The sequence below is a fragment of the Cyprinodon tularosa genome, unplaced genomic scaffold (genome assembly GCF_016077235.1).
Source record: "Cyprinodon tularosa strain WSP-4 unplaced genomic scaffold, ASM1607723v1 ctg663, whole genome shotgun sequence".
Taxonomy (NCBI): domain Eukaryota; kingdom Metazoa; phylum Chordata; class Actinopteri; order Cyprinodontiformes; family Cyprinodontidae; genus Cyprinodon; species Cyprinodon tularosa.
The window spans coordinates 182377-199783 of NW_024039411.1; the positions used below are offsets into that span (position 1 = coordinate 182377).

General features: G+C 42.8%; 2 protein-coding genes across 3 annotated transcripts in view; one reads left to right on the forward strand and one right to left on the reverse strand.

Annotated features, from left to right (window-relative positions):
- Positions 1-1102: 1102 nt before the first annotated feature.
- cunh12orf66 (chromosome unknown C12orf66 homolog) lies at positions 1103-9958 on the forward strand. Its single transcript, XM_038267171.1, has 3 exons — positions 1103-1566; positions 4827-5115; positions 8939-9958. The coding sequence occupies exons 1-3, from the start codon at positions 1335-1337 to the stop codon at positions 9756-9758; spliced, it is 1341 nt and encodes a 446-aa protein (XP_038123099.1). The 5' UTR covers positions 1103-1334; the 3' UTR covers positions 9759-9958.
- Positions 9959-12427: 2469 nt separating this feature from the next.
- The window catches only part of LOC119771294 (SLIT-ROBO Rho GTPase-activating protein 1-like), a 60647-nt gene continuing 55667 nt past the window's right edge, over positions 12428-17407 (reverse strand). For both annotated transcript variants that reach the window (XM_038267155.1, XM_038267154.1), the window contains exons 22-23: positions 14447-14780; positions 12428-14286 (exon numbers count right to left, since the gene is read on the reverse strand). In XM_038267155.1, the coding sequence (XP_038123083.1) occupies positions 13843-14286; positions 14447-14780 (778 nt within the window). In that variant the 3' untranslated portion in view covers positions 12428-13842. The remainder of the gene's footprint in view (positions 14287-14446; positions 14781-17407) is intronic.

The following is a 17407-nucleotide window of genomic DNA, read 5'->3' on the forward strand; positions in this document are numbered from 1 at the left end:
CGCTGTATGAATAGAGTGAATTGAATTAAGCGTCTGAAAACTATGGTGGCTAATAAACCAATGAAAAATTGCTTTCGAGTCAAAGAGTGGTAGCCTCGTGAGACCATCCTGATCTCGCGAGCTTTCAAGGTTTCACTCGCTAATCAGTCTGGAGACTCTCCGTTAAAGAAAATTTGGAGCCGTTCACCAAACGAACGTCCAGTCAGCGTTGGCTTTGAGGCGGGTTGAGGTGTGACGCAACGAGAAGCGCGACAGTTCGGTCTAAAGAACATGGCGGCTTCAGCCGATGAAACTAGCGTTAGCGTGGCTATCGAGCAAGTTTTATCGGAATTACAGAGTATTTCTTCACTGAAAGAAGAGCAAAACACTGCTCTGGAGGCTTTTCTCAGAGGAAAAGATGTTTTTGCTCTTCTCCCGACTGGTTTCAGCAAGAGTTTGATCTATCAATTGGCTCCTCTTCGTCGTCGCTCTGTTAGTACGTCATATGCTTCGTTGATCTGATTGGTTTATTTGGCCCGTCTATCACCAACATAGGCCAATCAGCTAACCAGTATTTTCGCCCCTTCCCAAAATTACTTCAACTGAAGGTTTCCAGATGGATATGCGGAGCTAATCCATCTGGAGGAGTCAGGTTAAAAGAGTGGATGCAATCAACCTGTTTTCCTTAGAAAACATTGGATAAATCTGACTGGTTGATCTGGTGAACTGGAAAGTGTTGATTGGCTGTAGAAATAAACTGATTTGAACTGAATATAGAAAAATGTTAAGTTTAACATATTTATAGCTTAAAAGTAAGACGGACAAAGTTATGGTTCTTTCTAAAAATTGTGTTTATGTCATAATGTTCTTTTTTAAATGATTTTTAAAGTGAATAAAATTGACTTTTCTCCTTAAAACCCACCTTTCAAAGTAATTATACAATTACAAATATTTGAACTGTAAAGCTGAAGTTAAAAACTGTTCGAACTACATGTGAATTTTAATCAGTTTAGAGCTGTACATTCCCTTTTTAACTGAACGGTTCGGTTCAATGGCTGCCGCGTCCTCTTCCAATATGGCGACCGCACCGACGTTTTAGGGTTACTTATGTCCCTCTTAGCTTTCCGTAATATTTACATCCGGTTAAACCAAAATGGTCTTAAAACGAACTTTTAGCTAGCTTTAGCGCTTCAAAAGATCATATAGATTTGTAATGCACGTATTAAACGCCTTTTTTAAAACTTTATTATGAATATTTACGTGTTGGTATAAATGTAAACTTTATAGGTTTATAAAGTTTTCGTGCTTTTGGAGGAGGAAGCCTCATCCTGCAGGCTAATAACACCGAGCAGCTGATGGCGGAGGTGGAGGAGCTGCGGCCCGTTCCGAGGGAGAGAGCCATCCTGGAGAGCTTCTTCGCTCAGCTCGGGATGTTCTCCTTCGACCGAGCCAAGGACTACGTGGAGAAGGAGAAGGACAGCAGCCGGAGCTCCGGGGCCATCTGGAGCTCCCTGCTGGCGGCGCTGGCTCACCTGGCCGCCGCGGAGAAGGTGTATCACAACCTGACCTTCCTGGGGCAGAAGATAGGTAACTATAGGGAGGATTCACTCTGGAAAAAAAACATCTTAAGTTTTGTTTTTTCGACTGAAAACTGTGTTTTTGTTAGAGAAAGGCAGCCATCACATGACTGAACACTTTTGAACTTAAAAGCTGCATTTTTATAGAGTGTTTGGTCCATTTGTGACACCCTCCATCCAGCCAGGGGCGGATTGTGGGAATTTGGGGCCCTAGGCAAAGACAGACAGGGGGCCTCTGAACTGAGAAGAAAACACATCAAACAGCCCCATTCTACAGATAGAGAAATGTTAATAGACTGGACATCCATTATAGGGTTGCAAAATGTTATGAACTAATGTGCTGATTGATAGTGAAGTTAAAGGAATAGTACACCCAAAATATGATTAGCCTTCATTTTCTACTCACCCCCATGCTGAACAACACTCTGGAGTACTTTTTTGATATCTCAAATGCATCTGGAGATCTGGGAGGCTTCTTGCTGTCTGCTGACATTCAAATAATGGAGGTCTATGGCGCCTGAGGCAGAAAGGTCCATAAAAGTCCACAAAAACGTGTCAATATTCCTCCATACTGCTCGTCCAATGTATTCCAAGGGTCCTGAGTGGGTAGCGTCCAGAATTTACTCGAAACGAAGTCATTTAGAATGTTTTTAGAGCATAAACAGTAGTGTATAGGATTTCCTCAAAGCGCGTTCACGAGTCTACGGAAACCGAGGCAGACCAAACCAGCGCATTCAGCTCGGCAAAGAACTCATGCTATTCCTCAACACTGAAGTCCTCAGACATTTTTCTTTCGTTGTTTCTTTCTTTGCACAGGTAAACAGCACATTTCTTCTTCTACGCTTGCATTATCGGCAGAGCAGACGCTGAATGCGCACTTTCATCTGGTTTGGTCTGCCGCGGTTTCCGTAGACTCGTGAACTCGCTTTCAGGAAATCCTATACACTACTGTTTATGCTCTAAAAACATTCTAAATGACTTCGTTTCGAGTAAATTATGGACGCTACCCACTCAGGACACTTGGAATACATTGGACGAGCAGTATGGAGGAATATTGACACGTTTTTTGTGGACTTTTATGGACCTTTCTGCCTCGGGCGCCATAGACCTCCATTATTTGAATGTCAGCAGACAGCAAGAAGCCTCCCAGATCTCCAGATGCATTTGAGATATCAAAAAAGTACTCCAGAGTGTTGTTCAGCATGGGGGTGAGTAGAAAATGAAGGCTAATCATGTTTTGGGTGTACTATTCCTTTAACTAAGGCGACAGCGACTCATTAAAATGCAGCAGAGGAGAAGTTTCCCTTTTCCATCTATAAAGAAAAGCTCAATCAGAAACTGTTTTCTAAATACTGAGGAGGAAAAGTTAAACCAGAGGTAACTAGTCTAAAAATAATATGGTTTTCTTTTATTTGTACCCAAGTCATAATGATAGTTTTTTGCATTAAATGGTATAAATAAAAAAATCCTCCATTGGTCTGAAAATCTAAACTTCTAAAATACTAAAACTTGCTCTAAAGTTCAATTCCAGCCAGTCTAACAACTTAATTAATCTCCATACTATAATAATATGGTGATGTTATTTAATTAGAAAACCTCTGATTCTGAATCATTACACTGTTACCATCAGCTCAGTTTTTTCAGAGCTTTATTAACAGTTAAACGACAAACAGCTCAGAAAACAAACGTTGAAACAGTTTTAGAAAACAAGTACAAAAAATTTAATAAATAGAACATATTGTAAAGACACCTGGAGGTCTGTTACACGTAGATTAAATGATGAACTTAAATATTTCGGTTGATTTATTGTTTTTATTGTAGTTTTTTTTCATGGCATGCCAATATTTTTTACAATCTTTTATAAAAGATAAGTCTTTCTTATAAAATAAAGCCACAATAATGATTAATTAATAGTTATTATCTTAAGGATTGATCAGTTCTAGATTTTTTTACTTTGCATTTACTGTGTTGATTATTTATAGATCAGTTCTGTAGAAAAAGAGTTTTGCTTTTATGTTCTATGTGGTTCCATAGAATTCAGCTGTGAGGTGGAAACAGGGCAGCAACTAACGATTGCAAATCCATAAATCTGTTGATTATTTTTTTTAGATTAATAATCGGATAGACTTAGATTTTATTATCTTTTTGTATACACGAGTTTATACGAAAGACTTTTTATGAAATGAAACCAGGTGAAACTAAACCTTTTCCAATAGAGGAGCCTGGATGAAGCAAACTGACAGAGAAAAACTTCTTTTTATCTTAAATGCAAGATGTTTATAGATATTTAATTTAATCTTTTTACAATTTTGGTATAATTCCTGCTCTAATTGGGTCGCTCTGTCAGCTAAATGCTGTTTTTCAGTCTCTATACTCCATTTAACAATTAATCAATTACTAAATTTATAAAAGATTTTTTCAACAGTTGATTAATCCGATTAATTGTTTTAGCCCTAGGTGAAAATTTATGTTTATAGATTAGATATTACGGTAACTCAACTAGGGCTGAAACAATCAGATTAATCGATTATTAAAATAATCATCAACTAATTTATTAATTTATTAATGGTTAAATTAAGTATAGAGACTCTAAAACAGCCTTTAGCTGATAGAACGACCCACTTAGAGCAGGAATTATACCAAGATTGTAAAAAAAATATATATATATAAACATCTTGTATTTAAGATAAAAATCTTTTTCATCCGTCAATCTGCTCTATCCAGAACTCTCTAAAGTGGAAAAGTTTTATTTTCACTTGGTTTAATTTGCAAAAAGTCTTCTGTAAGGAACCTTTGGCTATCCGGTTATTAATTGATTCATCAGAAAAAATAATCGAGTGGATTAATCAATTAAAAAAATATTTTTTCATTTGTGTTTATTTATGGAAATTGGTAAACTTCACCTACAAGAGATTCAGCTTCAACAGTTAATCAGGTTCTAATCATTAATCAGCATCGTTGGTTCTTCTTCCCATGTAAACTGTTCTATCTGTGGTTCTGTGATACCAGGAAAACTCAAAACTAGTGTTAATGAAGGATTATCGTATGTTGTGTATCATATAGGTTCTAATTTAGTTTTATTGCTCATGGAATAAAATTAGTCAGATGAATTCAGACCTTTTAAATATGCCAAAACAGTTAAACATAAATATCTGTAGATGATGAAATAAAAGAACTGAAATCCGCCAGCAGGTGGCAGTCTAGCAGCTGAATTAGGAGAGCGGACAGTCTGTCCACATCAGCAGTTTTTCTCTGCTCAACCCTCTGCAGGCGGCCAGTCCTTCTTCAGCCGGAAAGACTCCATCCGCACCGTCTACACCTCGCTGTACAACGAGCTGAAGAAGGTGGCGACGGTGGGCCGCCACAGCCAGCCCACCTCCTCCTCCTCTCTGGAGGACCTCCTCTCTCACCTGTCCGAGCAGCTGTGCCACTTCACCCAGGCCCGCATGGAGATGGCCGACCTGTACGAGAAGCTGCACTCTCTGAGCAGCCAGAAGAGCGTGAACTCCGAGGAGCTGGTGTCCACGCTGGAGGCCACCCTGCAGAAGTACAGCTCCAAGTGTGTATCCCCCCCACAGGGAACCTTCACGCTCAGATCAGGCTGCAAATGAAAGTTTAAGGACAAAGCTGTAAACTCACGTGGGAGAGTTTGGCTTCTTGCTGCATGTGTCGCTTTAAATGATTTACTACCTCTGCATCTTTAAATATGTTCCCTTTATATTTAGAAGAAGAAGAAGCTCCAATAGAAAAGTGACACATTGAGGTTGGAGGAAAAAAAGAAAAGAAAAGAAAAACCCTGCTTAAGCAGAAAGAGTTCCCTGAGAGACGTGTCAGCAGAACGGTACGGAGGAGGATTAGGGCCACTGAAAAAAAAAAAAAGTTTCAGTTTAGTATGGTGAAAAAAGTCAGAATTCTGACTTTAATGTCAAAATTCTGACTTTAATCTCAGAATTCTGAGATTAAACTCAGAATTCTGACTTTAATCTCCGAATCTCCGAATTCAGAAAAGTCAGATTTCTGACTTTTTTCTCAGAATTCTGACTTTAATCTCCGAATTCTGAGATTAAAGTCAGATTTCTGACTTTTTTCTCAGAATTCTGACTTTTTTTTTCCAGAATTCTGATTTTAATCTCAGAATTCTGACTTTAATCTCAGAATTCTGATTTTAATCTCAGAATTCTGACTTTAATCTCAGAATTCTGACTTTTTTCTCAGAATTCTGACTTTAATGTCAAAATTCTGACTTTAATCTCAGAATTCTGAGATTTAACTCAGAATTCTGACTTTAATGTCAAAATTCTGACTTTAATCTCAGAATTCTGAGATTAAACTCAGAATTCTGACTTTAATCTCCGAATTCTGACTTTAATCTCAGAATTCGGAGATTAAAGTCAGATTTCTGACTTTTTTCTCAGAATTCTGACTTTTTTTTCCAGAATTCTGATTTTAATTCTGACTTCAATCTCAGAATTCTGACTTTTTTCTCAGAATTCGGAGATTAAAGTCAGATTTCTGACTTTTTTCTCAGAATTCTGACTTTTTTTTTCCAGAATTCTGATTTTAATCTCAGAATTCTGACTTTAATCTCAGAATTCTGACTTTTTTCTCAGAATTCTGACTTTTTTTCTCAGAATTCTGAGGAAAAAAGTCAGAATTCTGATTTTTTTCCCATACTAAACTGAATTTTTTTTATAAAAATTAGTTTTTTTCAGTGGCCCTAATCCTCTTCCTTAGAAAGGCGTTCGGTTGCAGGAGCACAAACTTCTCATCGCTGTCCTGCATGCAGGCTGGAGGTGATGCCCTCATGCCGCTTTCACACCCTGACCATTTAAACCAGCGAGTGCCTGACGTAGGAAAGATCTGGCAGAAACGCTAGCATACGTTGGATAAGTTATGGCTCCGTTTTGTTTAAGTCATGTTTAATTTACATGATTTCTAAGCCAAAACAAGTTGGTTTTTTTTGCTCCACCCTATAAAGCCTCGAACTCAACACTTTTTCCGACATTATGAATTGAAAAAATCTTCCTGGATGGGAATCTATGGGGTCTGAAAGGGGTCAAAATGTTTGTAAACTTATACATTGTAGTTAAAACTTGAATGTTGACATTAAATGTCCAATATTTACCTTATAATCGAAAAACTAAAAAAAGAAACATAAAATAATAAGAATTTAATCTAAATTCTTCCCCTTAGCTTCAAAAAACTCATAATTCAGTTTAGTATTTTAAATACACTTTTTCATTTTTTTTATTTCATTTTTTAATCGCAGTTTTAGATTTTATATTTTCAAATCCCTTTCAATTCCTATTTCTTTTTCAGTTTCAGGATTTTTTTTTTTACACTTTCAAATCAGTTTTTTTCACATTCAGATTTTGACCCCAATCTGACGGGAGTGGGCGGGGAAACATGATTGACAGCTTGCAGCAGCATGGAGAGATGTCCCGTTCAATGTTGCATTCATGGACTACATTTTGACCCCTTTCTGAATCCATAGAGAGCGGAACGTCTTCAAACTTAGAAACCAAGTCCAGTGGATTGTTTTTTAACTTTATTGGAATAGAAGTTATGAGCTCGCTGAAGCTTGCCAGCGTACGCTCAACCGTGGGCCGTCAGTTCCAGGTCAGTTATCTGATGGCTGACATCCATTCAGTATCAGTTCCTCATCAGTCGTGGCGTCTAGCTTTTCCTAAACCTCTGAGTAACTTCTGCGTAACTTATCCAGAACTTCTCTCCAACGCATATCAGCGTATCTGCCGTGTTCCAGACGAGCGCTGAGGCTGTCATTCTATTGGCTGGAAAGGTTGCTAGGCGACGATCCGATCCAATCTGAGAAAGAGCAAAATAAATCCGCAAGCAGAGCCTACGGGTTTGCGAGCGTAACTGAGACTCGAGCAGAGCGCGGTTTGTGCGCGAAGAGAAGGAGGCAAGCGAGAGGAGAAAATATCTGTGCAAGAAGCATTAAATCTGAGAGAAGAAACAAAGATTTGAGAGAGAGCGCATGTTTTGAGTGTGAGCATTATAAGTTTTGAGTGCAAGAAGATGAAATTCTTTTCTCAAATTGAAATTATGTGCTCTTGCATAATGGCAGGATAATTCTCCCATATGTATTCGCCCAGAATAGAAATAATCCATAGAAAGTTCAGCGTATGGCAGCGTTTTAGGAGATTCTGGGACGTCAGGCAGACGCTGGATGAATTGTCAAGGTGTTCCAGGAGCCTCAGCTGCAGGATGGCTCATACATCTCCTCTGCAACGCTATCTGATCGTTCTACCAATTATTTGTTTATTTTTAGTTAGAAAAGCTTATTCCTTCAGCTAGAGTCTATCCTCTTTTCGAGGAAAACATTTAAAAATGTACAGAAATGAGCCGACGGTTTGATCTTTGTCTTTTTTATAGACTTAACTATAAACCTTTAAACATTTTATGTCTTCATGGCAGACTGGTTTTTAAAACATCCAATCAATGGACAGAAAATCAGAAAAATATCACAGAAGAGAAAAAAAAAAACTATTAAACTTTAAAAACATTAAGCCCCAAATGAGATGAGATGAAAATACCTTCACATCCCCATAGTTGCACTTTTGGACACAAGGTCATGTCGATTCTTTCACTAATTATTTAGTTTATCTTTTAAATTAACTTTTAGTCTCATCCACACATTTTTCTTGAGCCGTTGGTGGAAAAAAAAAACTTTAGATGTTGGTTTGAAATGTGGATTTTTTCCATACATTCATCCCTCATTATTCGTCCTCCAAATTGATGCAATCCACCGAGCCCACAGCATGATGCTGCCAGCACCATGCAGTTTCTTTGGGTTCCTTCCACCATGTCCAAACATAAACCCTCTGACCTAAACGGCCTCTCAGATGGAAGAACGTGAGTTTAGATTTTCAGGAATCATCAAGGCTGAAGCTGAACGAGGATGGCGGTTCATGATGAGGCTGTGGAGAAGAGCTGCCTGCAAGGTGTTCAGCCGAGCCTCTAGTTCAGTGTTTTTCAATCCTGGTCCTCAAGGCACCCTGCCCTGCATGTTTTAGATGTTTCCCAGCTTTCACACACCTGTTGTCAATTGATAGCAGATTATCAGGCTTTGCTGGACTGCAATCATCTGAATCAGGTGTGCTGAACCTCAGAAACCATCCAAAACATGCAGAGCAGGGTGCCTTGAGGACCAGGATTGAAAAAACTGCTCTAGTTAACGGCTCAGTGTTGGAAACTCTGAGGAACAGCTTCAGCTTCAAGCCTCTAAACTCTCCCTGAGCTCTCTTCTCTAACTTCCTGGAAAGGCTGGTTTATAATCAGTTTGGATGTTGGCCAGATGTAACTTCCTGTTCCTCTGAGTTTGTTTTTAAAATGTCACATTAAACATCGTCCTCTTGCAGGTTCCACCACCCCATCCTGGCTCGGGTGGAGGAGGGTTTCCAGACAGAGGTGGACGTTGTGACCCAGCTCCTGCGCTGCCAGGCCCAGGTGTCTGAGTGGCACTTCCTGCCCGCCCTGCTGAGCCTCCACAGCGCTCACACCAAACTCACCGCTTGGGCTCTGCTCTTCCAGAGGCAGAAGGAGACCCGGAAGAACCTGTTCGGGGGTCAGTCCCAGAAGGCCGTGCAGCCGCCTCATCTGTATGTGTGGCTGCAGCGCTTCCACGCAGTGCTGCTGGCAAAGTTCAGCTTCTACTTCCACGAAGCTCTGAGCCGGCAGACGGCTCCGGGGGACATGAGAACCCTGACCGCACGGACCGCGCCGGACTACTACGGTAAGATCTCCGCTTTCATCAGGAAGCACGACGCCAGCAATGTGTCCCTGGTGTTCGACAACCGCGGCTCAGAGAGCTTTCAGGGGCACGGATACCACCACCCGCACTCGTACCGAGAGGCGCCCAAAGGGGTGGAGCAGTTCCCGGCCGTGGTGTCGCTGCCTTCGGGGGAGCGGCCGCTCACCCACTGGCCAAACGTCATCATGATGATGAGCGACCGCGCCACTGAGCTCAACGCCCTGGACAAAGTGGTCCAGTTCTACGATGACAAGGTGCAGAGCACATACTACCTGACCCGGCCAGAGCCGCACTTCACCCTGGTGGTCATCTTCGACGGGAGGAAGTCCGAGAAGGAGCAGCACATCACCTCCTTCCTACAGGAGATCTCCAGCTCGCTCCGAAACTCCAAACCCTTCAGCATCCTAAAGCCGGGCTCAAAGGGCTGAGCTGGATAAACCGCACCGTTCCGAAGTCCAACCGCTCATCTGGATCCCATTCCAGAACAGACAGATTTCAGATCAGAGCTTATCTGACATGTTGACTCTTCAAGAATACAGAGAAACTTGATCTGTGTTCAGTTTTAAATTTGTTTCATCGTTCTCAGTTTTAGAAACCAAATAAAGTTTTGAGGTCGTTCTTTATCTGATCTGATGTTTTAAGACAAGATAATAGATTTTCTTAGCAGTAATTATAGAGGAGCTCATGGTTCCTGCACTGAATGCAAGGTCCTGTTGCTGCAAAGAAAAGCCCAAACCATCAAACCTCCTCCACCGTGGCTAACAGGTAAGACGCTGATGCTGATTACGGTAGCTTGACTTGGAAAACCAACCCTGGAATGAACTCCTAGTCTGGGGCAACAAGGTTCAGTATTCGATTCCCAGCCCGGGGTCTTTATGCAGTTTGCATGTTCTCCCTGATTATCCATGGGTTCTCTCCGGGTACTCTGGCTTCCTCCCACAGTCCTAACATGACTGTTAGGTTAATTGGCTTCTCTAAATTCTCCTTAAGGCTGATTATACTCTAAGACCAGGTTGTCTGCATGTATGTCGCAGTGAATGCAAATGTGTCCCCTAAACAGACACTCTGCTGCTCCTCTCCAAAACTGTAGGTGACTGCAGACAGGAGGCCTCTGATTGGTCGAATATACATCCGCTCTACACTGTGTGTATTTCCTGTTTAGTTCCTTACCAGCTTGTTTTGTTATTCTGACCGCCATTGTGGAAAACGACAGGTGAAGATGGACCAGCTAGCAGAGCAAGGTGTGGGAGAACGCTGGGACCCTTTTCCCACCTGGATCCCCGCTCTTTTTGGCCCTCATGTCCCTCCGTTGTCGCACAAACTTGCCCCCACTTCTTCACCGCCTCGGCCGTATCTAGACCCACAGCTAGTTCCTGATCGGCCCTCTTGCGTTGTGGCGTGGAATAAAGGGCAGATTATTCTTCTTTACCCGCACACATCAAACGTCGCTTGCGTCTGGTCGCAAACTATTTTTGATGGAATGCTTCTGCAACGTCAGTCTGGAATTTATAAGGATGCACAGCAGTTTCCCGTCAAAGCACTAGGGGGAGCCTATTCCAGAATTTGCAAGAACTTCGGAGGATGGTCCCTAGTGATGGAACGGTTTATGAAAACCGTTCGAACCGTTCGGTTCGACTGTCTCGGTTCAGTTTGCGTGTGTTGCGTTCGGTTCATGCGCTGCTCCTTTTTCTCATAGGCGAAGCGTTTACACTCCAGAGCAGAAGGTGGCGGTACTGCGACCAAAGCCAACCACCAGTAGTAAACAAGAAGAAGAAGAAGCGAAGCAGCGTAGCCGGGTGTAGCAGAAAAAAATCAGTTGTTGTGGAGAATTGTGTGGGTATGGCGAGTGGGAAAGAACTGGAGTTGGAAGACGCGCCAGCAGCACTTTATAGGTCTGCTGTATGGGACCACTTTGCATTTAGACTGACCTACGATGACGGCGGAAAGAAAGTTGTGGATAAAAAAATCAATCAAGAAAGACGACAACACAGACAGCGGGAAAGGCATACCAAGGACCAATCACCGCTGCTTTTAGTCTGCACACTTCTGCTTGAGGTCTGCGTGGGTTTGCGACCGTCCGACGTATACCCAGGATTTTTTTTGCGCGGGGGAAGACAGAGACAGATTTGACAATTGCAGAAGCTATGCGTCAGAAGTATAAGTTGGCATTAACATAGAGCAGACCACGCTTCAATATTGTAACCTGACTCTGCCAGATGGATTTGCTGGATTTGCTCCGCATATCCATCTGGAAACCTTCCGTTGAAGTAATTTTGGGAAGGGGCCAAAATACTGGTTAGCTGATTGGCCTATGTTGGTGATAGACGGGCCAAATAAACCAATCATATCAACGAAGCATATGACGTACTACAGTAACAGAGCGACGACGAAAACACAACCACAAGCCAGGCAACTCTTGCTGCTGCAGGTAAAGGCTCGTTAGCTCAGCTAATAAGCAACATAAGCCTCCAGAGCAGTGTTTTGCTCTTCTTTCAGTAAAGAAATACTCTGTAATTCCGATAAAACTTGCTCGATAGCCACACTAACGCTAGTTTCATCGACTGAAGCCGCCATGTTCTTTAGACTGTACTGTCGCGCTTCTCGTTGCGTCACACCTCAATCCGCCTCAAAGCCAATGCTGATTGGACGTTCGTTTGGTGAACGGCTCCAAATTTTCTTTAACGGAGAGTCTCCAGACTGATCTGCGAGTGAAACCTTGAAAGCTTGCGAGATCAGGATGGTCTCACGAGGCTAGCAATATTGGGCATTAATCAAAATATCTGCGAGACGCTAACTGCGACACACTGCTGCAGGATAACCATGCCTTTAGGTGTCAGTGTGTGTGTATGGTTGTCTCTGTGTTGCCCTGCGACGGACTGGTGACCTGTCCAAGGAGGACCCCGCCTTGCGCCAATAGACTCCTCCCACTGTGACCCTGAAAAGGACTAATGGATGGAATGGAAGGACTCAGTCTGCGATCCAGGTTCTACTTACTTTGAGACCTTCAAATAAACTAAGACCGTCTAAATAAACAGCTGATTTTCTTCTAGAGTTTAAAAGTCATCCAGTTGAGTCAAAGAAACCTCCAGTCTGCCTGTGGCTTGAATGCTAATTTATTCAGATTGATTTAGAATATAAATACATCACAATGATACAATCCATTTGGCTATACGAGCTCGACTTCAGGAGGCTCCGTTTTTCAAATACAGCAACACTCACAGACGGAAAACCGTTTCTGCTTCTTATCAAACACATTCAGAGACACCCCTCCCCCCTTTTTTTAAAGGAAAAAATGCACCAACATGTCATGATGCTACATGCCTAGGACACAATCCTATACATCAAAGTGCAATGTCACAATGGGTAAATGTTAGAATTCATTAATTCAGGGAATCTACTAAACACTTTTATGATAAACTTCATTCAGAGTGCTGCTGCTCTTTCAGTCTTGACATGCGTGAGTGGATTCACACACCCCTCCCAAAAAATACATGAGGGTCTAAAAAAAAAAGGCACTTTCACCAAAACACGTGCACACACAGCCTGGTCCAGTTTAACACCACACTCCACATTCACTGTGCTGTTCAAGTGTAGTTTTTTTTTTTTTTTTTTTTTTTGGGCGTTTTCACACACAGAGCCCCGACCCTGTTAGCTTATTGGAGGATTTAAGGTTAACCAGTGACTTTAGTGTAACACACACATACAGATGTACGGATGAGGTGGTGGCATGCTTTTTGCACTCAGGTTTTGTCGACTTGCAGTCGTGTGTTGTGGCACTAGAGGCAGGCATGAATTATCTATTCTGCACTTACTGGGGGAGCACGACGAGGGCGGGCGAGCATACACACACATACGCACACACACACCAGCACGCCGACAAACGCTCAAACAAAACAAGGACTAGTTTAGGAGGAGCTGCCTCCTGAAAGAAAGAAAACAAAACAAGAAGGCCGTGGAACAGTGAGGCCGCCCACCGAACATTCAGTAAAGATGGCCGAACAGTCGTTAAAAAGCTGAACACATTCATTAAAGTTTTCGTCTTGTATTTTATCCGTCACCGAGCGCCTCTGTGGGAGGCCCCCTGGGTGAGCATAGCAGCGGAAATTTGAGTGAAACGCACGCCGTCGTGCCGTCCAAGTCCTCCTCCTATAGACCAGGCGGTCGGCGGATGCAGCAGCCAATCGGGTGTCTTTAGGGACACAACATTCACATCACTGAAACTACGTTTTTACGGGACTTTTTCCGCCTCACCAGCAGTTCTTTAAGCTAACCTTTGATTAATGCTTCGATACATGGAGAAAGGAAACTCCTACACATCAAGAGAGTACACACCAACCTGACGACACAGAAATATCATGGCATATCATATCATAGGTCATGTCATAGATTATAATTTATTACTACATTAAAAGCCTTTCCTACCCTTTCTACCTTCACGTTGATTAGAATCAGCAAGCAGTACCCTGATCTCCTCTTCTGGCCCAGTTTTGGCCTGGGTAGGCCTGATTTGGCTCACATGGTGCAGGATTTGTCAAGCGGAGAGGGCAGAGGCGGGGTGCTGCTCTTAGGGGGCACCACGGGTTTCGGTCTCAGGGCGGGGGGACGCAACGGAGTGCCCATACGGGCGGCCGCCACAGGCTTGAAAGAGCCCAGGGCATCTGGGGAGGGGTTGGTCGGCCTCGGAGGTCCGGCAGGGGGTCCGGGTAGCGGACTAATGGGGCTGACTGGACTGAGGGGGCTCGGGGTGCCGGGGGTTCCAGGAGTCCCAGGCGTACCGGGTGTTCCGGGTGTGCTGGGGGTGCTGTGGGGGCTGGGGGACTCAGAGGAACCGGTAGCAACAGGGCCGTTCTTCACCTGCTCCAGGGTGTCCAGGACCACGTCGGGAGCCGGCCGGCAGCCCTGCCGCTCCAGCTGCCGGAGCTCGCCCAGAGCTACATTCACCGTCTCCTCGATGTCCTGCAAACAAGATGGCGGCATTTCAACTAAAGATTGGTGGTTTTCTACAGTTTCTCTGAATAATGCTCCCCAATCCGTGCTATTAGCTCCTTTTTTGTTTAGAAAATAGTTTTTCAGGAAAAGTTTGATCTTAAGACAGATTTGGTCAGTGATCCTGTACCTGGGCCAGCGATTCAGCATCCATCGCTCTGGATCGGAGCGAGTCGCTGAAGCTGTGCTGCCCGCTGCTGGAGCGTCGTATGGGCGTGTCTTCTGGCCTACGCAGCGAATCATGGCAGTTCACCGTCAAGGTCACGGCGGCAGAGCGCCGCCGCCGCTCTGGGCTGTCAAGAGGCGGGGTCATACCCTGGCCCCGCCCCAGCAGCAGATCTCTGGGGCTGAAGTGACCCGTCACAGGCGGAGAGCTGCGCTCCATCCCGCCTCCGCTGCCATGGTTGTCACTGGATCGGCAGAGAGGGCGGCGGAAGAGACCGTCTGTTCGTTTCCTCCTGTGGCTGTCATCAGGAAATACGAGCACAGTCAGAGAAGGCTACCTGCATAAAAACTAAAGGTTTGACTCAATTTATAACAGTTTGTCTTTTGGCCCATTTCCTGTTTTCTAATATTTTTTGAATATATAGAAATCTTCCTTCAGTATATCATACAGGTGCTGGTCATAAAATTAGAATATCATGAAAAAGTAGATTGATTTCATTAATTCCATTTAAAAAGTGAAACTTGTATATTATATTCATACATTACATACAAACTCATATATTTCAGATGTTTATTTTGTTTAATTTTGATGATTACAAATGACAACAAATGAAAATCTCAAATTCATCATATCAGAAAATTAGAATATTGTGAAAAGGTTCAAAATTGATGGCCCCTGGTGCCACACTCTAATCAGCTAATTAACTCAAACCACCTGCAAAAGCCTTTAAATGGTCTTTCAGTCTAGTTCTATAGGCTACACAATCATGGGGAAGACTGCTGACTTGACAGTTGTCCAAAAGACGACCATCATCACCTTGCACAAGGAGGGCAAGACACAAAAGGTCATCGCTAAAGAGGCTGGCTGTTCACAGAGCTCAGTGTCCAAGCACATTAATAGAGAGGCGAAGGGAAGGAAAAGATGTGGTCGAAAAAAGTGTACAAGCAAGAGAGATAACCGCACCCTGGAGAGGATTGTGAAACAAAACCCCTTCAAAAATGTGGGGGAGATTCACAAAGAGTGGACTGCAGCTGGAGTGAGTGCTTCAAGAACCACCACACACAGACGTATGAAAGACATGGGTTTCTGCTGTCACATTCCTTGTGTCAAGCCACTCTTGAACCACAGACAGCGTCAGAAGCGTCTTGCCTGGGCTAAAGAGAAACAGGACTGGACTGCTGGTGAGTGGTCCAAAGTCATGTTCTCTGATGAAAGTAAATTTTGCATTTCCTTTGGAAATCAAGGTCCCAGAGTCTGGAGGAAAAGAAGAGAGGCACTTCATCCACGTTGCTTGAAGTCCAGTGTAAAGTTTCCACAGTCAGTGATGGTTTGGGGTGCCATGTCATCTGCTGGTGTTGGTCCATTGTGTTTTCTGAGGTCCAGGGTCAACGCAGCCACATACCAGGAAGTTTTAGAGCACTTCATGCTTCTTGCAGCTGACCAACTTTTTGGAGATGCAGATTTCATTTTCCAACAGGACTTGGCACCTGCACACAGTGCCAAAGCTACCAGTACCTGGTTGAAGGACCATGGTATCCCTGTTCTTAATTGGCCAGCAAACTCTCCTGACCTTAACCCCATAGAAAATCTATGGGGTATTGTGAAGAAGAAGATGCAATACACCAGACCCAACAATTCAGAAGAGCTAAAAGCCACTATTAGAGCAACCTGGGCTATCATAACACCTGAGCAGTGCCACAGACTGATCGACTCCATGCCACGCCGCATTGCTGCAGTAATACAGGCCAAAGGAGGCCCAACTAAATACTGAGTGCTGTACATGCTCATACTTTTCATGTTCATACTTTTCAGTTGGCCAACATTTCTATAAATCCTTTGTTTTTATTGGTCTTCAGTAATATTCTAATTTTCTGATATGATGAATTTGGGATTTTCATTTGTTGTCATTTGTAATCATCGAAATTAAACAAAATAAACATCTGAAATATATGAGTTTGTATGTAATGTATGAATATAATATACAAGTTTCACTTTTTAAATGGAATTACTGAAATCAATCTACTTTTTCATGATATTCTAATTTTATGACCAGCACCTGTATAGTGATAAAATTGATGACCTTAGAAAACAGTCTTGTCCTTGGCAGCTTATTAATAAGGAGTTAGCATCTTCGTTCAGTGTTGTAAATGGCCTCATTGGCGTTTGAAGAGCATGTTTTATGTTTTTTATTAAGCTAATGGAAATAAAAGCTTCTATCAGCTGCTGGCAGCGTACCCCTGAGCAGCTGTGGCAACAATGTAGCTAAAAGCTCTCAGTGTGTGTCTGAATTTAAAAGGTGCTATGCTAGTAGGAGTGAGTATTGGCATGGGTGTTTCAGGTTTTACAATAGGATATTGCAATATTACTATATATTGCGATATTTTTTCCAGCTATATAACTAAATGTATAAATAAAAAAGCAAGTGCTGCATATGTTCATCAGAAGATATTGATAATGTAGTTATTTTGGTATGTATGTTGTTTTGTGTTTGAGTGAGTCCACGTCTTCCACTGCGACTGAACTAAAAACATGGAGCTACACCGCACAGCAATAGGGCTCCATGGCGCCATCTACCTGGGTGGCGGTGCAGAGGCAGCCCATTTTTCCCTCATTATTTTCGGTTAAAATGTTTTGTTTTTAATCGATACTAGGAACCGAAAGATCGATATTATATTAGGCAGCCAAAAATCACAATATATCGCCAAATACATTTGGGGGATTTAAAGTTAGGCAATAAAAGGCAGTTGCCTAGGGCCCCAAATTCCTGGGGGCCCATAAAACTCTGTTTCCATGTATGGTTAATACAATTATTCCTTATTTGTGCACATTAATTATGTTGTTGATAAAAACCCTTCTGCTAAAATGCCATCAGAACGCTTCAGCCCCCCCTTCAGTGTCCACCATATTGGATCCAGCCATTTGCTG